The sequence below is a fragment of the Hyperolius riggenbachi genome, chromosome 5 (genome assembly GCF_040937935.1).
Source record: "Hyperolius riggenbachi isolate aHypRig1 chromosome 5, aHypRig1.pri, whole genome shotgun sequence".
NCBI lineage: Eukaryota > Metazoa > Chordata > Amphibia > Anura > Hyperoliidae > Hyperolius > Hyperolius riggenbachi.
The window spans coordinates 252,265,932-252,290,610 of NC_090650.1; the positions used below are offsets into that span (position 1 = coordinate 252,265,932).

At 44.3% G+C, this 24,679-nt stretch overlaps 1 protein-coding gene across 5 annotated transcripts in view; it reads left to right on the top strand.

Moving 5' to 3' along the window:
• The first annotated feature begins 772 nt into the window (after positions 1 to 772).
• The window catches only part of LOC137518660 (leukocyte elastase inhibitor-like), a 47,904-nt gene continuing 23,997 nt past the window's right edge, over positions 773 to 24,679 (top strand). The window contains exons 1-4 of one of the 5 annotated variants that reach the window (XM_068236791.1): positions 773 to 851; positions 7,375 to 7,549; positions 16,069 to 16,122; positions 18,379 to 18,516. In XM_068236791.1, coding sequence (XP_068092892.1) covers positions 7,385 to 7,549; positions 16,069 to 16,122; positions 18,379 to 18,516 — 357 coding nt within the window. In that variant the 5' untranslated portion in view covers positions 773 to 851; positions 7,375 to 7,384. Of the gene's footprint in view, positions 852 to 1,116; positions 1,245 to 4,383; positions 4,446 to 7,374; positions 7,550 to 16,068; positions 16,123 to 18,378; positions 18,517 to 24,679 lie in introns of those variants that run through there. The other 4 variants (XM_068236794.1, XM_068236793.1, XM_068236792.1 and 1 more) reach the window with 4 other exon arrangements.

The window sequence follows — 24,679 nt, forward strand, 5'->3', positions numbered from 1 at the left end:
ATCAAACATACAGTATGAAGCCTACTTAGAACCTGCATATGTTTTTTTTCAAGGGTTACTCAATTAAATCACTGCTCTCCTGAAAAGTAAATAACAGCAAATCCTTGATAACCACAGAGTGCTGAAAATCATAGAAGCTAAGTATTTCATTTTGGGGGCAGCTGAGTAAATCAGAATTTACATCATACTGATGTGGCTGCTGTGTATAATTCATAGTTAAAATGTAACCTCTTAAAATAAAAATTAAAATACAAGACATAGGTAAAGTTCTATATACTATTGCTATTAAACATAAAATCCATGAATGATTTGCTTTGTCTCTCACACTTGACTGCAATAACTGTATCAATAGAAATGAATGCTGGACAGGTAAAAATATTTTTACCCTCTTGCAGGTAATTTTTTTATGTTTGGTGTATGCAACCATTTTTTTGAAAGTCACTAAGTTGTTTCAGCATTGTGCATACATTTTTTTGCATGCGTTTTCCTCTCTCTAGCACTTATTACTAGCAATAACAGTTTCCTGGGGGTTTCTTTCCGCAATTGTAGCCAGGACATCTCTGTATAGTCTTCTGTTATGGTGAACTGTAAATACCTATTCACCCTCCATACGTTTTGACATCTGGAGTGGTTTGTAAAAGAGCAGCAAGTGGTGTTTATTATTTTTTTTATGACTCAGTGTTGGCAAATCTGTTTCCTGTGAGCTAATAAGTGAAGGGTACAGGCTGAGGCATGATAACAAAATATTCCAGGAAGCCAATGCTGCTTTGATGAAGAAACTACATTAAATATAAAAGTGTAGCTGCAGGACAGAATAGTACGCACTGAAGAATCTGTCCTGATCACACCAGGTACTCTATTATATTACTTGCTATACATTTTGTCTGCTATCAAGTGTAGAAAATGAACATAGCTATCTATCTATCTATTTATCTATCTATCTATCTATCTATCTATCTATCTATCTATCTATCTATCTATCTATATCTATCAGTATATATTTCTGTGATTGCATATAGACTGTCACACTTTGTAAGCATATCTTTTATTATCTTCATCTTTTGTTTTAAGAATGACACACATATGAAGTTATCTTTAACTTTAAGGAAATGAAGTGTATAGAAATGTAGCTTTTTATAATTATGGAGGAGCCTTCGTTCAGACCGGTTAAATGCAGCATCATCTAGTGGGTACCAGATAACCCTGGGAGAAAAGTACCTGGACAGTCTCCACCAATGTGAAAGGTTGGTTTTGGGTCAGATTATTATCCAGGGAAGTAATGAGTCAGGTTGCAGTTATCTATATTAGGACAATGGTTAAGGTTATACATTATTTAAAGAATGCAGGTTACAGTTATGTATCACACACACATATGAGAACTGTTGCCCAGCAGGCACCGGGACTCAATGGCTGTCAGTGCGGGCCAGAGACTGTACAGTTGCATCACTGTTGTTATCGCCATCTAAGCCGTGTTTAATCTGGTGTGTGTACAAGGCTTTATTTAGGCTTTGGCATTTGGTGGAGAAAGGATAACGGTATAGAATTGGGCAGGAGCGCAGGTTTCCTGAAGTGACGTAACATTGCTGTAAAGCTGCAGTCCAATTATATAAACAAACGTATCAGGTACGTAACTAATTCAAGAAGTTTGATAAAGTCTGGCATAAGTGGGTGGATACTTCTGAAACCCTGATCTTGATATAAATGTAGCAGTACAGGACCTATACCAGGTGTAGTTACTGGAGGCAACTATGTCTGTCTCACCTCCTCATGTTCTGTAAATTCTTACTGTTTAGAATGGATATGTCGGCAAATATGATTCCGCTGATATAATGGATTTTTGTGATTATATTAGCAAGAATGTTGATACGTCAGCAACCGGTGTAACCGGATTGTGTATTGTTATTGTTTTTATTGTTTAACTTGTTGTTATTGTCATGTGTGTTATTATGATAAAACTTTTTCAATAAAAAAAGCTGCAGTCCAAGATGCCTTTCACTATGGTCATCCATTTACTTTACACGCTTCATCAGAGGACAGGCAAGAATTCATTTAAATTAAAAAACAAAAGAGATTAAATGGCACTGCATATACAAACCCACTGTTTTTTCTCCTGCTGACAACCTTACATAAAGTGTGTGTGTGGGGGGGGGGGGGGGGGGGGGACGACCCTTTTCCCTATCTCAGGTTACTCAATAGACAAAGAGTTTGGAGGAGCACTGGATATTATTTTAAATGGTGTTACTCGTTATTTATTAAAGATTTCATATACAAAATATATAGGAAAAATAATATTAGAAATCTAAAATCTCAATTAAAAAATTATCCCTAAAAGGACAATACAGGTTATTCTTGAATGTCCCACCACATGCGCTCCACATACACACACAGGTGGAGCTACCTAGTTTCCTCTTTAAAAAAATAAAAAAATAAATAATTTAAAAACTTAGTGCAATTAAAGGATCAGGGCAGCCATCAGGGGGGGACAACTGACACTGCAGTGAGGGGCCCAGGGCTTCTGGATGCCCTGCCCCCCCCAAACACTGGAAGGGCCGCATGTGCTGGCTGCGGGCCTGTGGCTCACTAACCAGCACACCGCGTTCCAGCACTGACAAAAGAGGCACAGGAAGGAAACAGGGGGACAAAAGAGAACAGTACAGAATAAGAACGGACCTACAAGTCCCTATCTGATTTGTTAACTGGGGACTACCTGTATTTTGCTAGTATTTGGCTCCACCCACAACATGCCATGGCCATGCCCACTTTTTGCTGCATCTCGCTGTGCATGCCGCTTTCCTCAGTGTCGGAGCCATGCACATATTTTCACCGCAGAGCACTTTGTGCATGGACACGGGGCTGCATGGACACGGGGTGGCTAGTGGGCGGGCACAGCAACCAGTGGGTGGGCCTAGGGAGGGGGCCCAAGGCCTGATAATGTGTGAGGGGCCCCACAATTCCTGATGGCAGCCCTGCAAAGGAGACAAAATTCATGGAATTCATTGTCCTGTAAAAATGTATAAAGATGTATAAAATATATCTTCATGTAGGTATATACCGGTACATGGAGGGAGGAGAAAGTCTCTATAAAAAGTCTTCTATCTTTTAAACTTGATGAAAAACTCTTTCCCAATACCAATTAGGTGTGCATAATAGTAATCGCCACTACTAGGAGTTTTCTCCTAGATGATAATTTTTCATTTTCACTTTAAAATAACTTTTTCAGCATTTTTCAATTAAAAAGGTACCAAGAGTAGTTGAAAAAATACTTTCAAAATCATTTTGTGTATTTTCTTACATGCATGCTGGTGGTTTAAAAGGCGGGTCTATTTGAAAAGGGCTCCTGTAAAAAAGGGCTCCTGGTGTAGCCCATATATACCAAATTTGTCTACAAAAAGGGCACCTGGTGTAGCCCATATGCCAACTTCGGCTACAAAGGGTGCCTGGTGTAGCCCATATATGCCTAATTCGGCTACAAAGGGCACCTGGTGTAGCCGAAAAAGCTAGATTTAGTTTATTAGGCAAAATTTGTTGGGTTATAAAAGGGCTCTAGATATAGCTAAGAAAAGTGATTATTATGACCCAACTGCTTCCTACTCTCACACAGAACCCTCCCCCGATGGTGCCTAACCCTAATCCCCTAGGAGGTGCCTAACCCTAAGACCCCCCCCCGCCCCGCCCCTTTGTGATGGCTAATCCTAACCTCCCCTGCACCCTTGAATCAAAAATCTCGGCTATAAAAGGGTGCCCTTTTGTAGCAGAATCAAAAACCTTGTAGCCTAAAACCTTGTAGCTGAATAAAAAATATGGGCTACAAAGGGGTGCCTTTTTGTAGCCAAAAACCTTGTAGCTGAATAAAAATATGGGCTACAAAGGGGTGCCCTTTTGTAGCCGAAAACCTTGTAGCTGAATAAAAAATATGGGCTACAAAGTGGTGCCCTACAGTAGCCTTAAAAAAAAATATGGGCTACAAAAGGGCGCCCGCTTGTAGCCTATATCAAAACTCCGGAGCCCTTTTCACCACCTTGTAGCCCATATTTGCAGAAATAACATTGATGTCTATGGAGGAGCCCTTTTTATACATGCAGCTCAGGAGCCCTTTTCAACGGATCCCTTAAAGGGCATTTTATTGACAAGGTATAAAAATGTCACCTAGGAGAAAACTCAGGAGAAAAAGTGAATTGCATATGCCCCCGTGTGTCAGCAAGGTTTTGCCTTATAATCCATGCACTCTGCGTGTTGCTTATTTGTCAACCTCCATGCTGGAGTAACTTACAGTTCCGTTGACTTATGAACTACATACTGTGCTCTTTTTCCCCAGCTGTGTCAGAGTCCTGGCCGGTAACTCTGCACATGGATATTAGGGCCTCCGCAGTCTCTCCGGTTGGCTTGCCTCACCACTTTGGCCACTTCCAGGTGCAGAGGGTTCCTGATCTGTGATGTCACTTCCGGTATACACAGCAGTAGCTCTTCCGTGTGTTTCATGCTGATGTTTACATGTGCAAGCAGGCAGCACTTAGTCCACTACTTTTTCCTTAGATCAACATGTTTCAACAGTCTACGGCCATCTTCCTCAGGATCAAGCAATCATTCCACTGCTATCCCCACACTATTTATGCGAATTTGGTCTCAACATTTCGCCCCGTTTTGATACTTAAAGCAGCCCTGGTTGTCCTTTGATTTTTAAAGGGGCCATGCCATTTGGCTAAAGAATGAGTAAAAATGGGTGCAATTGCATGCAATTCGGCTAGCATTTTGTTAGTTGTAACGCAGATCCCTCAGAGTTTTATTTAATCCATGTCCCATCACAATATATTTTTATCATGACTCAATTCATCTTACAAATTTCTTCTGACTATATCCTACACTAAATTCAATGTATTTCATTCCATGTGTCTTTAAACCCCCAGAGGACACCAAGTACTTTTGAGGTCCCCAGGTAGCTATTATTAATTTAGAGGCAAATACACCCAAAAATTATTATCAAGGGACATTAAACATTTATTTAAGATTATTTATTTATTTTTTGTTAAAGAAGAAATGTATTGAAGTAAAGGGCAAGGGATATACATTGCATTTAAACAATACAGATCAATTAAGTGTAGCAAACAGGAATCATACACAATGCATCCAAAACAAACAAATGGGTCAAACAACAGCCAGACCTTCAAGTTATTTAAGGATGTATGGCAAATTCTATAATTAATAGGTAGCTAATTTATCTGATTGCCATCTGGAGTCGGGAAAGATTTTTTTCCCCTTTTAGGTCTAATTGGACCATGCCTTGTAAGGGCTTTATGCCTTTCCCAGATAATCTGAGATGTGTGAGGATGCAGGCTAGTGCTGTACCATATTTTCTGGTTGAACTTTATAGATGGATGTCTTTTTTCAACCCAACGTGTATGTAATTGCTGTCTGTGTCCACATCAAGGAGACTTTCCATTAAATCTTGTTGCTTAGACGACAGTCACAAAGGATAGAAATTGAGGAGAAATCTCCACAATAGGTATCTGTGCAGCAATATACAGCCGTTATTCTTCAACAGCAGGGAAGGTTTTTATTGCTTTCTGCATCTCGCTTCTTGTCCTTGTGAACCGTGGCATAAAAGAGGAAGTGAAAGTTGAAGCCCCATAGTGAAGGCTTATAACAGTAACATATGGGCAGTGTTTCCAACTCTTCCCTACCCTATCTAAAATGAAAAAAATAATTTGGTTTGGCATAAAAGAATTTTACCATGGACATAAAGTAAAAGCAGACTTGTGAAAATGTCTTAAATAGTACAAATTCTTTGGGGAGGCAGATTTACCAAAACTAGTGCAAAAATACTGGAATAAAACTAGTACAAAAGTAGAGATGCTGGTCAATGCAGGCAACAAGGATACTTGACTCAGGCCTCTTCTTTTCTTCTGCAACAGTTTGCTCCAATTTTCCTTGCATTGGTATAATACATTCACTATGGAAAATTTGGCTGACTGTCCCTTGATTATATCAGGCAAAAATATACAAATCAACATACTTCAATCTAAAATGGAATTAAGCACAAATCAACATACCTTCTTTCTTTAGTACTCTTAGATACAACTTTCTGTACATTGTCTACTTATTTTAAGTCTGTTATAAGACTCAAAGGCCATTAACACTCATTTGAATTTGTGTAGTGTTTTTCATTGTTGATTTCAGCACACATCTAAGGTAAACGGGTCATCCAAAAAGAAACAGCCATTTTCTTTTATCTGCCTAGCTAGACATTCTTTCAATGTAATTTAACTTGTTTCTGTCAGAATAATCACTTCTAACCCTGTGCTGCTTGTCACATGACTGCAGAATGCCAGCAACTGTTTGTTCAACAGCATTAACACAAACCTACTCCCCCTCGAGCTCAAACTCCAAGCTCCTCCAACTCATAGATAAGGAGTGTAATGGTAGTAAAACAAAGGGATTAAAAACCTTGTTAAAAGATATCATGTATGGTTAACCTCGTTGGCGGTTATTACGGGTCAGGCTCAGGGTGGAAAAAACAAGCCAGGAGCGGTAACCCCAAGTGCGACTCGTGGTAGCCACTGGGAGCCTTGTGCAGAGCATAGCGCACAGCAGGCATTTTCACTTACCTCCTGGGGGATCCAGACATTGGCAGCCATTTTCCTTCCTGTCCTCCGAATCTCTGCATCCCTCGCGTCATGCCGACAGAAGCGATCTCACCTGGAGGACGGAGGAAGAACTGCAACGCTGGATACTAGGGAGGTGAGTAAGTGCTGGGGCTGTAGCAGATCTCTCTGTGGTGTGATTTTTTTTTCCAGGTTTTAGGGTGTAAAAGTTTGCAAAAAAATTGCACCACTTTTAGACCCTAAGATCCGGAAAGAATCAGACCGCCAGGGGGATTAAATAAAGGAGGTGATAATGCAGGGAAATCTTAAGATACAGTGTGTCTAAAGTAAATAACAGTAAATAAAATGTTTCCTTAAGTGAAAATTGTTGTTACTTCCCAGATTGTCCTCATATTTCAAGGGTATCTAATTTTCTTTCACGATTTTTCCTGTGTTTTACAATTTTCCTGCATTTAAAATTTTTTGCACTGTTTGATTCCCATTTAATGCAAGTTAATGGCAATGCAGAAAAATCGCAGAAAGCTTGCTTGTGCTTTTAAAGTTCATTAGATACATTTTCATGCTAATTATCTTTATTGGTATACATGTAAAAATCACAATCTTAAAATCTGCTTACAAATGTGCACAAAAAACACAGATACATGTATGAAAGTTCATTCACAAAATACCTGATAAATTGCAAACCCAGACTTGTGCAAGCGTGATCAGCCCCTTACTGTGTGTATTACATATTTTGCAGAAAACTACAGTAAAGTTATTTTTTTCTCTTTAAAAGGAAGAGAACCATGGACGCACTAGTTACATCATTCAATGAGTTCTCTGTGAAGCTGTTTCAAAATCTAAGTGTAAATAATGGAAAAAATGTGATGTTTTCTCCTATGAGTATTGCATCTGCTATGACCATGGTTTATGTTGGTGCAAAAGGCAACACTGAAGTCCAGATGGCTGAAGTAAGTTACTTTTACCCATCTATTAGAACAAACCACCAATATTTAGTTAGGATAAATATGCGTTGTGAATGTAAAGGCTACTAGAACTAAAAAGAAAAGTAGCATATTTGAATTTATGTAAGTATAAAGTACATCATGAATGAGTAAAGCACAACCTGTACCAACAACATTTCTTCAATTAATTTGGTAAGAAATCATATTTGATTGGTTGCTATGTTTTACTATGATTTCCACATCATGATTTTGCTTTGCACTGCCTTTGTGAATAACACTAGTTTAACTGGTCTAAGATTTCTTGTGTTACTACTCCTTAAATAGAATTAATAATTACAAAAATATTTGAATATGTATACTTGAATTAATTCGACTTATACTCCTGTTCCATGATTGGTTAAATCATAAAACAGTAGTTATCAGTAGTTATAAGTAGTAGTAGTAGTTATAAAAGAATAAAAATGAACAAAAACTAATTTTAAACCTGTGACAATATACAGGGCAGTTTCTAGGCTAAAATGCACCCAGTGCGAGGGTGTAAAAATTGTGCCCCCCCCCTCCTCCCCGCGGAGCCAGGTATACATGCCCGCAGTATAGGTTAGCCAGGTCTAGTTGCACTAAGTATATGTAGCCAGCTATAGGTCCCCCCAGTATAGGTAGCCAGGCATAGTATAGGTAGCCAGGCATAGGTGCCCCAGTATAGTTGCCCCCAGTATAGGTTAGCCAGGTAGGTGCCTCCAGTATAGGTAGCCGGTATAGTTGCCCCCAGTATAGGTTAGATAGGTAGGTGCCCCCAGTACAGGTTAGCTAGGTGGGTGCCTCTAATATAGGGAGTCAGAATAGTTGCCCCCAGCATAGGTTAGATAGGTAGGTGCCCCCAGTATAGGTTAGTTAGGTAGGTGCCTCCAATATAGGTAGCCAGTATAGTTGCCACCAGTATAGGGTAGGTAGGTGCCCCCAATACAGGATAGGTAGGGGCCCTCCAATATAGGTTAGATTAGGTAGGTGCCCTCCAGTGTGGTTAGATTAGGTAGGTGCCCCCCAGTGTGGTTAGATTAGGTAGGTGCCCCCTAGTATAGGTTAGATTAGGTAGGTGCCCCCAGTGTGGTTAGATTAGGTAGGTGCCCCCCAGTGTGGTTAGATTAGGTAGGTGCCCCCCAGTATAGGTTAGATTAGGTAGGTGCCCCCCCAAGTGTGGTTAGATTAGGTAGGTGCCCTCCAGTGTGGTTAGATTAGGTAGGTGCCCCCCAGTATAGATTAGATTAGGTAGGTACCCCCCCCCCCCAGTGTGGTTAGATTAGGTAGGTGCCCCCCAGTGTGGTTAGATTAGGTAGGTGCCCCCCAGTATAGGTTAGATTAGGTAGGTGCCCCCCAGTATAGGTTAGGTAGGTACCCGCCCCCATAATGGAGGGGGAAGTCAGCCGCGGGGAGGGCAGCCCGACCTCTCCCTCCCTTCCTCTCCGCGGGCCGCCCTCCGTGCTCCCCCCTCCGAGTGTGATTGCAGGGAAGCGCTGTGTACAGAGGGCAACTCACCTCCCTTGTTCCAATCGCCGCTGGTCTCCTCTTCTGTCTTCTCATCACAGCCGCTGATACACACGCTGCTTCCGGCTAAACAGGAAGCAGCGTGTGTATCAGCGGCTATGAAGAGAAGAGGAGACCGGCGGCGATTGGAACCAGGGAGGTGAGTTGCCCTCTGTACACAGCGCTTCCCTGCAATCACACTCGGAGGGGGGAGCAAGGAGGGCGGCCCGCGGAGAGGGCCTCCATTACAGCGCCCACACTCCTTCAGCGTCCTGGGCGCCCGCACGGGCCGCACGGCCCTAGAAACGGGCCTGACAATATAGACCAGATATGGTCACAGGTTTATAATTCATTTTTGTTCATTTTTGTTCATTTTTATGCTATTCTCACTAATAACTACTTATGCTTGAATTTTTTACCTTCACAGACATTGCACTTTACATAGCAGGATCTGAGCTTGGGTTCAATCACTGTAGAAGCTCTATTGTGAGCACCTCAGGCAGGTCTGCCTGCAAGCCGTGGAGGTGTCACTAGGTCCGCTGCACAGCCATGTACTCCCTGCTTGCCAGCGGTCACCAGGTTGACCCAATGGGCTGTGTAAGTAATGTACCTGCCCTGACCGTGCTTGGCAGACCAGGTATCCGTGGTCAGATGGACCTTTGACCCAACGCTGTGTGCCAGAGATGACACCACTTGCCTCTCAACTTCATGGTACAGTTTGGGTATCGCCTTTTTGGATAAATAATTGCAGCCTGGTATCTTCCACTGCGGTGTCCAAATGGCCACAAATTTTCGGAAGGCCTCAGAGTCCACCAGCTGGTATGGTAATAGATGGCGGGATAACAGTTCCGCCAAGCCAGCTGTCAGACGCCGGGCACGAGGTTGACTGGCAGACATTGGCTTCTTCAGCTCAAAGATTTCCCTCACGGACACCTGGCTACTGCTGTGGGCAGAGGAGCAGGAACTGCTCAAGGTGAGAGGCGGAGTGGAGGAGGGAGGCTGTGATTGTGAAGGTGCAAGGGGAAAAGTGGCTGAAGATAATGCACCTGAAGGAGGAAGAGGAGAAGGAGGGTGGCTTTGCTTTTGTGTGCTGCTTTTCCTCAGGTGGTCTTCCCATTGCAGTTTGTGCCTTTTCTGCATGTGCCTTCGTAAGGAAGTTGTCCCTACGTGGGTGTTGGCCTTTCCATGGCTCAATTTTTGATGGCAGAGAGTACAGATGGCATTGCTCTGATCTTTGGCATACACACTAAAACATTTCCACACCGCTGAGCCACCCTGGGGTGTGGGCACTATGGTGGCGTCAGCAGCTGACGTTAAAGGGCATGTTGGCTGGCTGTCCATAGGTGGCGATACATGGCACCGGACACTGCCACCACCTGTTTCTGATGACGAGCTCCCCCTGCTTCTTTCAGCTATTCGTCTCCTCCTACTCCTCTCTGACTCCCCCTCTGAACTGTCCAGGGCCGGCCCGCTCATGAGGCGGGGTGAAACTTTTGCCTCAGGCGGCACATTTCTAGGGGCGGCATCCGCCCGTCGGTGGGTGCGGGGAGCTGGCGGCCGAGCTGGAGGGGTAGCGGGCAGGACGGGGGTATTGGGCCTAGCGGCGGGGAGGGGGGTCGGACCCCCCCCCCCAGCTGGGTCCCTCGTCCTTCGCTCCCCTCCAGCCTTAAATAGATCAGAAGCGCTACTCGTAAGAGGCAGTGGGCGGGGAGGACTCACCTCTTCCTCGTGCGCTCCACTGACGTCACTTCCTGCAACGCCGCCCACTGTATTGTAAGTGGACGGCGTTGCAGGAAACGACGTCAGTGGAGCGCACGCTGGATCGAGCGAGGAGGCCGCTAGGTCCAATACCCCCGTCCTGCCCGCTACCCCTCCAGCTCGGCGGCGCCCCCCCCCTCCACGGTGGGGGCAGGGGGGGGAGGAGGCGTTACGGCAGCAATAATTTTTTCAAAATTTGCCTCAGGCGGCAAAAAGTCTAGGGCCGGCCCTGGAACTGTCCCTTGGTCATTGTGTCTCTTAGGATCCCACGTGGCATCCATGGCAGTATCATCATCATAATCATCCTCCAAAGCTTCGCTTGTATCAGACACCTCGAAAACTGCACCAACAGCAGGTACTTTATCACCCTCCTCCTCACAACTTACATCCATAGTGTCGCCTAACTCAGACATATGAGGTGGTGTAACTTGCTTAGCGTCTTCATCTTGTTGTAACAATAATGGCTGTGAATCAGTGATTTCCCCACCAAATAACTCCTGCAAAGTGTCAAATGTAGCGGATGTGGTACTTGGAGTAGCGCTAGTGGATGCGCAAGATGAGGTGTTCTGTGTTAAATAGTCAACCACGTTCTGACAATCTTGGGAGTTGATGAGACATGCCTTCTTCTGAGCACTGTACTTTGGCCCAGGGCCGCACAAAATCACGTCAGCTCGACCTCAAACAGACCTGCCGGTTGGCCTGCCTCTGGGTCTGCCTCTGCCTGTTGCTTTGTCCATATCGGGGGGGGATGAAGTGAAAGGTATGCACTGACTTGACTAATACAATGTGCTGTCACACTGGTGCAGTGAAAGGTAGCAGTGACTGGTATTACAATACAATGTGCAGCCGTCACACAGGTGCAGTTAACAGGCATGCACGGACTGGTATACTAAACAGCGTGTGGTCACACAGGTGCAGTGAACAGGTAGCAGTGACTGGTATTACAATACAATGTGCAGCTGTCACATGGGTGCAGTTAACAGGTATGCACGGACTGGTATACTAAACAGCGTGCGGTCACACAGGTGCAGTGAACAGGTATGCAGGAATTGGTATTACAAACGTGCAGCTGTCACACACAGGTACCGTGAACAGGTGCAATGACTGGTAGTATAGTACACTGCTTGTGCTCACGTAGGTAGGTGCACTGAACAGTGAACAGGTGCAGTGATTGGAATTACAAATGTGCACCTGTCACACACAGGTACCGTGAACAGGTGCAATGACTGGTGGTATATTACACTGCTTGCGCTCACGTAGGTAGGTAGGTAGGTGCACTGAACAGTGAAAAGGTGCAGTGATTGGAATTACAAATGTGCACCTGTCACACACAGGTACCGTGAACAGTTGCAATGACTTGCGCTCACGTAGGTGGGTAGGTAGGTAGGCAGGTGCACTGAACAGTGAACAGGTGCAGTGATTGGGATTACAAATGTGCCTGTCACACACACACACATACACAGGTACCCTGAACAGGTGCAATGACTGGTGGTATTAACAATGCGTGCGCTCACGTAGGTATAGGTAGGTAGCTGCACTGAACAGTGAACAGGTGCAGTGATTGGGATTACAAATGTGCAGCTGCCTATCACACACACACAGGTAGTCACTGAATGTACTGTGCCTGGCAGTGGCACAGTAGGAATGACCAAGGCTGTCTATGCAACACAAGTGTCTGTGGGACACACACACACAAAAAAATAGATCACAAGAACAAGATTAGCTCTCAAAAGAGCTCTTGATGGGTGCTTTTTAGCAATAAGAATCAGCAAGGAGCAAGCTAACAAGCCTACAAGAGCCTAACTAAGCTTTCCCTATTGCTCTCTCTTCAGCAGCAGCAGCAGCTCTCCCTTCTCTAATTACTGCAGGCACACGAGTGAGTTCAATGCCTGATGCTGCCTGTCTTTTATAAGGGGGGTGGGGCTCCAGAAGGGAGTGTAGCCTGATTGGCTACAATGTGCCTGCTAACTGTGATGTAGAGGGTCAAAGTTGACCCTAATGATGCACTATGGGGGTAAATCAAACTTCCCGAAAAGTTTGCGGTTCTCCGCGATCACGAACCCCGGAAGTTTGCCGGTTCCCATTCGCCGGCGAACCGTTTGGGCCATCTCTAATCCCAGTTGCACAAAGTATTTAAAGGACTTACGAGCCCAAAAACGGAAAAAAATGTGTTTACCTGTATGAATTTGTAACGCACGGAGGACGCCATCCGCGGCCTCCGTGCAGCTCCGCCGGGTCCCCGCTGCATTCGCTCCCCCCGGCCGGACCCCGACCCCACAGCCCGGGTCGGGCGCTCCTTCCTCCTCAAATATGGCCGCCGGAGGAGGCCGCGGCTGCGCAGTCCGCACCGGCGCGAGTGCGGATGCGCAGCTCTGGGGCCTCCCTCTCCGATCCATGCTACGTAGCGTGGATCGGGGAGGGAGGCCCCAGAGCTGCGCAGCCGCACTCGCGTCGGTGCGGACTGCGCAGCCGCGGCCTCCTCCGGCGGCCATATTTGAGGAGGAAGGAGCGCCCGACCCGGGCTGTGGGGTCGGGGTCCGGCCGGGGGGAGCGAATGCAGCGGGGACCCGGCGGAGCTGCACAGAGGCTGCGGATGGCGTCCTCCGTGCGTTACAAATTCATACAGGTAAACACATTTTTTTCCGGTTTTGGGCTCGTAAGTCCTTTAAGTAGTAATCAAGATAATGGAGGATACCAGCTTACAAGCAAGATAATACACACCCATGTGCAAAATAATAGTATACTATGTGAAGTGCTATGGAATACGGATGAGTAGGTGAATTTTGTGAAGTCACATTCATGGCAAAACTGGCTGATTCATTTAAGGGGAAATCTTCACAAACATTGAGAGGAGTTGCTTGTTTCCTTTTCTACACCCCTTGTAGTGTTCTCAGGTATCCTTGCAAAAATAGTAACATATACAGGTCCTTCTAAAAAAATTAGCATATTGTGATAAAGTTCATTCTTTTCTGTAATGTACTGATAAACATTAGACTTTCATATATTTTAGATTCATTACACACAACTGAAGTAGTTAAAGCCTTTTATTGTTTTAATATTGAGGACTTTGGCATACAGCTTGTGAAAACCCAAAATTCCTATCTCAAAAAATTAGCATATTTCATCCGACCAATAAAAGAAAAGTGTTTTTAAAACAAAAAAAATCAACCTTCAAATAATTATGTTCAGTTATGCACTCAATACTTGGTCGGGAATCCTTTTGCAGAAATTACTGCTTTAATGCGGCGTGGCATGGAGGCAATCAGCCTGTGGCACTGCTCAGGTGTTAAGGAGGCCCAGGATGCTTCGATAGCAGCCTTAAAGGACTTACGAGGCCAAAACCTGTAAAAAAGTAAAGTACCTGCATGTTCTTTAAATGCACGGAGGACGCCATCCGCACCCTCCGTGCAGTTCCACCGGGTCCCCTTGGTGACATCACCCCCCGTGCGCTCGCGACCCCACAGGCCGGGTCGGGCTCTCCAGCCACTCCTAATATGGCCGCCGGAGCTGGCCGCGGCTGCGCAGTCTGCATTGCCGCGAGTGCGGCTGCGCAGCTCTAGGGCCAACCCCTCCGTACCACGCACTATCGCATGGATCGGGGGGTTGGCCCTAGAGCTGCGCAGCCGCACTCGTGGCAGTGCGGACTGCACAGCCGCGGCCAGCTCCGGCACCCATATTAGGAGTGGCTGGAGAGCCCGACCCGGCCTGAGGGGTCGCGAGCGCACGGGGGGGGGGCAATGTCACTAAGGGGACCCGGCGGAACTGCACAGAGGGCGCGGATGGCGTCCTCCGTGCATTTAAAGAACATGCAGGTACTTAACTTTTTTATCGGTTTTGGCCTTGTAAGTCCTTTAAGCTCATCCAGAGTGTTGGGTCTTGCGTCTCTCAACTTTCTCTTCACAATATCCCACAGATTCTCGATGGGGTTCAGGTCAGGGGAGTTGGCAGGCCAATTGAGCACAGTAATAACATGGTCAGTAAACCATTTACCAGTGGTTTTGGCACTGTGAGCTGGTGCCAGGTTGTGCTGAAAAATGAAATCTTCATCTCCATAAAGCTTTTCAGCAGATGGAAGCATGAAGTGCTCCAAAATATCCTGATAGCTAGCTGCATTGACCCTGCACTTGATAAAACACAGTGGACCAACACCAGCAGCTGACATGGCACCCCAGACCATCACTGACTGTGGGCACTTGACACTGGACATCAGGCATTTTGGCATTTCCCTCTCCCCAGTCTTCCTCCAGACTCTGGCACCTTGATTTCTGAATGACATGCAAAAGTTGCTTTCATCCGAAAAAAGTAATTTGGACCACTGAGCAACAGTCCAGTGCGGCTTCTCTGTAGCCCAGGTCAGGCGCTTCTGCCGCTGTTTCTGGTTTCAAAAGTGGCACCTGTAGCCCATTTCCTGCACACACCTGTACACGGTGGCTCTGGATGTTTCTACTCCAGACTCAGTCCACTGCTTTCGCAGGTCCCCCAAGGTCTGAAATCGGTCCTTCTCCACAATCTTCCTCAGGGTCCGGTCACCTCTTCTCGTTGTGCAGCGTTTTCTGCCACACTTTTTCCTTCCCACAGACTTCCCACTGAGGTGCCTTGATACAGCACTCTGGGAACAGCCTATTCATTCAGAAATTTCTTTCTGTGTCTTACCCTCTTGCTTGATGGTGTCAATGATGGCCTTCTGGACAGCAGTCAGATCGGCAGTCTTACCCATGATTGCGGTTTTGTGTAATGAACCAGGCTGGGAGTTTTTAAAAGCCTTAGGAATCTTTTGCAGGTGTTTAGAGTTAATTAGTTGATTCAGATGATTAGGTTAATAGCTCGTTTAGAGAACCTTTTCATGATATGCTAATTTCTTGAGATCGGAATTTGGGGTTTTCATGAGCTGTATGCCAAAATCATCAATATTAAAACAATAAAAGGCTTGAACTACTTCAGTTGTGTGTAATGAATCTAAAATATATGAAAGTCTAATGTTTATCAGTACATTACAGAAAAGAATGAACTTTATCACAATATGCTAATTTTTTGAGAAGGACCTGTAGAGCATGTCCCTAGCAACCAATAGGAAATAAAACAGCCTAATTCCTTGATTTAAAGAGCAGTATGGGAGGGTTTTCTCACTCTGTTTCCAGATTTCACTCAAGGTGTAGGGAGGGATAAAAGGAATGTTGGATTGTATTGCCCCAGTGTGTTAATCTCCTCTAACTATTTGTATTATTATTTTTGTATTTATTTGATAGGTTTTGAATTTTAAGAAAGCAGCAGAGGAAAAATCATGTATGAAAAAGGTACAGGTAATGTTCCTTTATGCAGGAGAGTCCAATGAAATATCTACTTTGTAATGGTAATGCACACCTAATAATTCTGTCCCATTCAAGAGATTACCGTATGTTCCGGCCGCATGGTAATTTGGTAAACCAAAAGGCAGCTCTCCCTGCACTAGGTGGTCTGATTGCCTATTTTTTTTTTCTTTGGCTGTGCGATTCGGGCTCCAGCTATTGCCAGCACCCAAATGATGATGGTGCTCTGGCTGTGCAGCTATAGCCCAATTTAACAGTATGGTCTGCGGTGGCACCTAAATCAGTTGCGGCACCAAATGGGCACCAAAATGAATTGACTTGTTATTCATATTGTCTTAAAGGGAATCTGAAGTGAAAATAAACGTATGATATAATAAATTCTATGTGTAGTACAACTAATGCCTGGTACACACAATGAGATTTTCTGGCAGATTTTCCAATTGATTTTCGAAGCAATCGGAATATTGATCGGAAATCAGAACGGACATGTTGGAAATAATCGATCTGGCAGTAAATCTGCCAGAAAATCTCATTGTGTGTACCAGGCTTAAGCAATAGAACATTAGTAACAAAGAAAAGTGTTTCATATTGTATCCAGTAAAAGAAGAGTTAAGAAACTTCACTTGTTATCTATGCAAAAGAGATTCTCTGAGCTCTCCGACCCAACTTGGGTCGGAGACAGTACTGTTTTCTGAAGCACTTATACTTCAAAGAAACAGTGAAAAACAGCTTCAGATAAGGTTCTACTTCAGGGGAGTTCAAAGGGTCATTTGCTCTGCTCTGTTTCATAGTTTAAAATACAGAGTGTGGTTTGTAACTTGCATATTTGACAGAATGGTGCAATGTTATAGAAAAAAGCTATATAACTGAAAATAAAAATATGAGACTAATTTCTTTGCTGCTAGTGTTCTATTAACTATCCATACTATACATACAATTTATGATATCATTAGTTTTTTCACTTCAGTGTCACATGTTCAGTGTCAAATGTTCCAGTTAGCAGAATGGAACAGAACGGATCAGAACGGATGTGAACAGATCCTATGCAAAGCAATAGGATACATTCACATCAAGTCTGTTTGGAACGGATCCATTTGGTCCCTTCTAACAAATGGAATGCAAGTTTGCTTGCTGCATTTTTCCTGCTTTTATGGATCACCTGGGGAAAAGGTTCCAACGGATGCTGACAGAATCGGTGCTAGCCTATGCAGCTCTTTAGGAAATTATTTTAATCATGACATGAATATAGTGGTTACTGTACAGTGGAGTTGTACAGTTTCATTCTACTTTCCATTAGGACTTGAAGGAAGGTAACAGTTATGAGTTGGGGGCAGGGAAATAAGAGAATCTTATCTGTACAGGTAAATTAGGGAGTACTACTAGAACGTGTAGAATATGTTAGCATGAGTTACATAAGGAGGAAGAACAGGACACGGAGAATGGTATTTTGAGATATTAATTGCTAGGTTGTAGATGGCAGAAATAATACTTAAGTGGGGTCTGGTTTTTTGTTTTTGTTTTGGGGAGATTAGTTGCACATGGTGGGGGAATATTGTTTTATGCTTGAGAATTATGGCTGGTAAAACCTATTGTTGACAACAAACAGTGCCAAGCTGTCAAAGCCAAATTCATATACACAGTGACTTGAAAATAAGCAGTGCCAGTATTAGCAGCACTGTGTGCAACTAAACAAATATGTAACACTGCCTATTTATCAGGTTTGATAGGATAAGGCAGACAAAATTGTTTGAAGAGCAAAATATTTTGAGGAAATCTAAGTTATGAATTTACATCACGCTATTCAAAACTTAAAGGATATCCGAGGTGATTCATGTGTATATAGCTTTCTTTTACCTGTGGCTTCTTTCAGGCCCCTAGATGTCTGTGTGTTCCTTGCTGTAGCTCTGGTCTTCTCCTGGGTCCTGCTATCAGTTCCATAGTGGATCATGAACACATCAGGTCAGTGGCTTCTGTGCATGCATGATAGCGAGAGGTGTGTATGATCGCACATCCACAGAAGCCACCGACCCACTATGGCACTGACATCAGGGCCCAGGAGAAAACCGGAGCTGCAGTGAGGGACACATTTATAGGGGCTGGAATAAGCCCCAGGTAAGTAAAGCTATATACACTTTAAACACCTTGGATATCTTCTATAGAAAAAATGTGTTGGAGGTTTCAATTTAAAATGTATAAACAGATGCTGAATATAAAGCAGTTCATTCATGAAACTATTATTTGTGTCCACAGTCTCCAGGCGCTGCACACATACAGAACATTTCCCAAGTTTACGAAGAGCTTTTTTCAAATGTATTTCAACCCAGCAAAAAATATTCAATGAAATCGGCTAACAGGTTATACAATGACGAGAGCTTCCATACCATTGAGGTAAGGTGTAATGCAAACAATATATTTTATAAAACAAGTCATGCATAGTCCAGGTTCTTGCATACAAAAAAACTTCATAAGGCAATGAACCAACTCAGTTGTAGTGATAAAAAAATGACATCAAAGTATTTAAAAAAAAAAAAGAAGAAGATAATTAGAGAAATAGAATGACACTACATAATACAGTCTTTAAAACCAAAAATAAAATGGCTGAGCTCAGCATCAGGCAAGCTGTTATGGTGGTGACTTTTCTGTTGACCTCTCCAATGAGGTGAGGGTTTCACAGAGTGCAGTGACAAGCATATACAGTGCTGCGGAAGAGGGTAGCACTATTTAAATACTAAATAATAATGCATTTACCCAGCATGAACATTTTTGAATAAATCCAAGGTTTCTTGGATTTATTACAAAAAGCTGTACATACATTCATGTTATTATAATCCCATAAACATAATTTCACAAACTTTTTAACTAACTTTATTAAGATTTGCTGTGACCTAGATGAGGGTTTAAAACATTTTCATTCTAATAGCATACAACTTTTAAAGCTCTAGTTCACCCTCACAGATTTTATTGTTAATACAGTTGAATAGGGGACTAAACCATATACTCCTTGATAGATGCCAGCTGCATCCATCCATACATCAATCAGCTACTGCTGCTCCACCGCAGTAGGGACTCTTTTGGTTTAGCCCCTCCATGATACCAGCCACTAATCCGGAAGTAAGGGCCACCGGGGTCGGATGCTTCTGTGACAGCCAGATTATCTTGACCAGCCTGCTGAATGCTGCCCAAGAGTCAGGACCCAACACAGAAATGAACACTACTGAACCTTTGTAACTGAAACACCCCAGCAGTGCCAGATGCAGTGGCGTAGCTAGGGTATTTGGCACCCGGTGCGGACTATTCACAGAAACCCCCCCGCCCCCCCCTCTGATCAAGCAATTTTTTGAGGTGGAGGGGGTGGAATGCTGTGTTACAGTCAAAGTTTGGGGAAAAGGAGTGAATGCAGTATGCGGGGCACACCACAACAAAAATGGCTATGTGCTGAGCCAACTGTAATATTGCAGTGTAACTCAGTGGGCCTGCATTTCCTTCTAAAACACAGCTAGCAAAGTGACCCTTAAAAGGAATGTCTGAGGAGATATATATATATATATATATATATATATATAAAATCCACTTACCTGGGGCTTCCCCCAGTCCCTGGCAGCCGTTCTGTGCCCTCGCCGCAGCTCTGCTCCCCGCCACCGACCCGGGATCCCCTCTGATGCAAGATGACACCCAGTCGGCATCGACTGAGTCTGCACAAGAGCCACTCACGGTTGCGCTGACGCCATCTGGAGTGTACTGCACAGGCGCAGTAGATGCCGACCTTCTGAGGTCAGCATCTTGCACCGGAGGGGACCCCGGGAAACCGGCGGGAAGCGGAGCTGCGGGAAGGGCACAGGGTGGCTGCCGGACTGGAGGAAGCCCCGGGTAAGTAGATTTTTTTTATATATATAAAGTGGATCCAAGATGAACTTTTACTCATTGCATAATTGCGTTCCTTTCATACAGTTTATAGGGCATTCCTCACGCTAAATACTTTTTTGTTTTTGTTTTAATACTCTAATTCCCTATAAACTAAACAAGCCACGCCCACAGCATTTCAGAGAGCCTTGGCATTTTCAGACAGTAGCAAGGGCTCATGGGAGCTCAGTCTGGGCAGGAGGAGGGGGAGGTATTACTAGCCAGAGATTTCAGAGGCAGAGGGGAGGAGGGAGGGATTAGGTTTTTTTGCTCAAGATGCAGATAAGCCTGCCTGTGTGTAATGTTTACAAACAATATGGCTGCTGTCATTGTATCACAGGAATAAATCATCATAAACTGCCGAAACTGTTTGCAGCTAGATTTGCTGTGTAAACTGTCTAAACTTTAGATAAGATATATAGACAAGTTACTTGTTATAGTTAGTTTTTCATCTCGGGTCCGCTTTAAGGTAATTGCCATGACCCTAAACGGATTCCATGAGGAATTAAGGCAGTTCTGATGACAAAAAGGGGTCACTCCGGTTTCCTCCTACATCCCCAAAACATACAGATAAGGTAATCTCATAAATTGACCCCTAGACTACAATACATACACTACATTATAGACATATACACTACATTATAGACATATGACTATGGTAGGGATTAGATTGTGAGCCCCTCTGAGGCACAGTTAAATGACAAAATAAAGTCAAAAAAGTAAAGGTGGCCATACATCAGACGATTCAGCAGCCCATCACTGATCCAATTCAATAATTATCAAATCTGATGCAAATCGGTGCTACCACAAGCATGCCCGGTTGATGATTCAACTAATTTTAGCCCAAAATTGGTAAAATGTTTCAATCGGACATGCTGGGAAATCTCGGGCTGTCGTGGTAAGTTTTGGGTCCATGTCAGTAATGGCACGGGGTATGGTGACAGGGGCAAACGCAGGATTTTTAAAGGGGGGGGGGGGGTTCCTGAAAGGTCCAGAAGCACGTATGTCCCCGAGTGCTTCCGAATACAGGTGGCTCCATACTGCCCATGCACAAAAGTGCGCTGGCGTATTACGGAGCTGCCTATCTTTGGAAGTACTCAAGGACACAAGTGTTTCTGAGGGCTTCTGGTAGCAGCAAATGTGAACGGGGTACAGCGCTGGAACAACTCCCCAAGAGAGGAACAGGAGATAGACTTAGTTTGGACAATTCAGTGGAATATGCTACATAGTGTCACATAGCGCAAGCGATACCCATATGATGCAGGGATATATGCATCTGCGGAAGATGGCGGCGCTATATAAATACTAAATAATAATATTTTGCCTCATCAGGATTGCACTTTTATTTAGCTTTCCTGTATGACAAGAACACACAGCCAGCTCTAGGGGAAGAGGGAAACAAAGGTGAATGAAGGAGGCTGGTGCACACCAAGAGTGCTTCTGAGCATTTTTCAAATCAACATTGATTTGAAAAGCGCTTGGCTAATGTTACCCTATGTGGGTGTTCCCACAGCAGCGTTGTGACTTTTTCAAAATCGCAGGTATACTGCATGTAGCATGTTTTTGAGCAATTCATTAAAAAATCGCTCTGAAAATCACTTCACAAAATCACACTCACAAATTGCTAGCGATTGCTATTGTCATTTTGGCGTTGCACTAGCCCAAAGAGAGGAGTGGAGAAATTGAGAATAGCCTGAGATGGAGCAGAGAACTTATCTGTATTGCAGTCCCACATCACACAGGCTACTTGCCTGTAATCGGACTCCTGTCCCTGTCAGTCTCTCACACAAGTCAGAAAGAAGCCCTCCTGGAGTCTAGGGACTGTCAAAAACTTTTCAGCTTGTTAAACACCTTACCCACACATGCAGTCATTATAACAATGGGGAGAGACCAGACAGATGTTTGCCCACAGACCCTGAGTCCAGGCAAGCTCTGCATCATGCTGTGCATATTTACCAGCTTGCCTGCACTCTAATTTCATCATGTCTGACACTTCTGTGCTATGGAGAGTCCGGGACTCCATAATCAACATTCTCTCACTGCAGGCTGCATCTTCTTGTGAGGGAAGCTGGGCTGCCTCTCTCATTCTATTAGCTGGAGGGAGGCACCAGAAGTAAGAAGGGAGGGAGAATGAGGCTGTTTATATTATGCGGGCTTCCCTGGCTGAATACACAGCTCAGTGCAGGGGGGAGGTTCCAGACACCCGGAATAGCCCCCTCAGTTCGCCAGTGGGTGACAAGCGAGACAGAACCTGTGGTGCTGTCCCCCCTAATGCAAATGTGCCCATGGGCAGTTATATTTTACCTGTCCGCGGTTGCCTGTTGTGGTGCACATCCATCTTCCGCTTTCCTGCCTCACTCGCAGCTGGAGTATAGCACATAACATCAAACACGCCCCTAGTGCTATATGCCAGTAGCCATATAGGGTGGCATTGCCGAAGATGGATGGGCACTGTGGCAGGCTGCCAGGGTATAGCACATGACATCACACACGCCCCCCTATCGCTATATGCCAATAGCCATATAGGGTGGCAATGAAGAAGATGGATGGGCACTGTGACAGGCTGCCAGGGTATAGCACATGACATCACACACGCCCCCCTATCGCTATATGCCAATAGCCATATAGGGTGGCAATGCAGAAGATGGATGGGCACTGTAGCAGACAACAGTGGACAGTATAAATGCACGTGCGGGGGGGGGGGGGCACATTTACATTAGAGGCGCAGCGATGAAGGTGGCAGATTCCTGAGAGATTTCAAGCTGAAATTGATTGGGAATCAGTCTGCTGTGTATGGGTGGCCAAAAGATCTCTCTCTCTGATCAGATTTGATCAGAGGGAGATCTGTGTCCACCTTAAAGGTAGCCATACATCTAACAATGATGGGCAGATTCGACCAAGAGACAACTCTCTCTATAATCGAATCTGATAAGAGAAAGAACTATCGGCTGCCCATACACCGCTGGTCGCTTCCCAATCAATTTCAGCATGAAATCTCTTGGGAGCCCGCCGCATCGTCCACCTCGCCGTTCTGTGTGTGTATAATCTATACTGTAAATGTGCTGCAATGTGTGTTTATACATTACCTGTCCTGTTTCGCGGTGGCCATCCATCTTCTGCCTCTCTTCAATTATCCGCATACACGCTACTGGCGTGGTGTGTGTGTGACATCATGCGCCTGCATGTTATGCACCAGCAGCATGTATGCGGGTAATTGAAGAGATGGAAGACAGATGACCACCGCCAGGACAAGTAAGGTATAAACGCACATTACAGCACATTTATGCATTACGTATGCACACACATATTGCAAGAACAGCGTCAGGGGTTTCGTCAATCGTTCCGATAGCGTTTGCCGTTACCGCAACACACCCTGTCAAGCAAGTCGGCCCTACATGTTGCAGCATGTCTGATTGACTAATGCAACCAATTTCGGCCGAAATTGGTTGTATTGTTCGTCAGGCATACACTTGGCAGATTTTTTTTTCATTATAATCCAAGTTTTATTGTTTTAACTCGTAGACAAACATGAATATCAACAAGATAGGATTTCCAAATATAATGGTATACAGAACAGTATAACAATACTCTAGACATACACTAGAGGATATGGATTCTAGATTCTAGTAAACCGAGTTTCTCTTGTTATAAATACAGAACATATGCAGAAGTCCGAAGTACCTGATACTGTCATGCATAACCTCAAAGAGGCTGACAGACACATGGTAGTGGAATAATATACCTAATTGTTCAACCCAGATGGACCTTAGGAAAGGACCTTAGAACAGCTGGTAGCCTTTGGAGTTCTGTGAAAGGCTTGTAGTATGTCGTTAGCTAACTATGTACATTAACATAAACCAGAAATAACCTATGCTTCAGGATGTAGGAGAATAATACACATGCGGCAGAGCAGTATAACGGAACGGCAAAGCCATTTGCTTGTGCGACCTAAGGGGGTGCGGGGGTGAGGATGAGAGAAAGTTCTAAGAGGGTATCTTATTACGGGGTGAAAGACGACCATTCCTCCGGCAGCATATAACCCTTGCTATTATTAGTGGTTCTATTCCTGATTCTGATCTCCATATCTAGGTTCTTTTTGACTAGTGATAATAGATGCGGGATGGAAAATTCTTCTGTAGATTTCCAATTTGAAGTAATCAAATGCAGAGCTGCGAGTATTGTATGGTAAATGATGAGTTGTGTCGTTTTGGGTATTTTATGGAACTCCAGCATTAGTAAAACTAATTGGGGGGATAGGCGAAATTCACTTGGCAGATTTTAATCTACTTTTGATTATAATTGGATGGTGGATCGGCTGCCAAGTCGCCTGATGTATGCCCCCCTAAGAGTTAATGTATTGCAGCTTGCAGTAATATGACCAGCACAGCAAATACACAATACAGTATATCCAAATAGAATCATTGCTGTTGAAATTAAAATAAATAAGCTGTCCCACTGAGAAAGAGAAGTGCCTTTGCTAAGGAACAGTGTAGATAAAAAGGGGAGGGGGAGGAGGCAGACAGTGGCCAGAAAGTGCAGAGTGGAACGATAATAAATAAAGATAAGATCACAACAGGACAGGGCAGCTTATATGAACCTGGCTGGCTGCAGAAGCACACAGGAATCTGAGGAGGATCGTTTCTCTCACAGA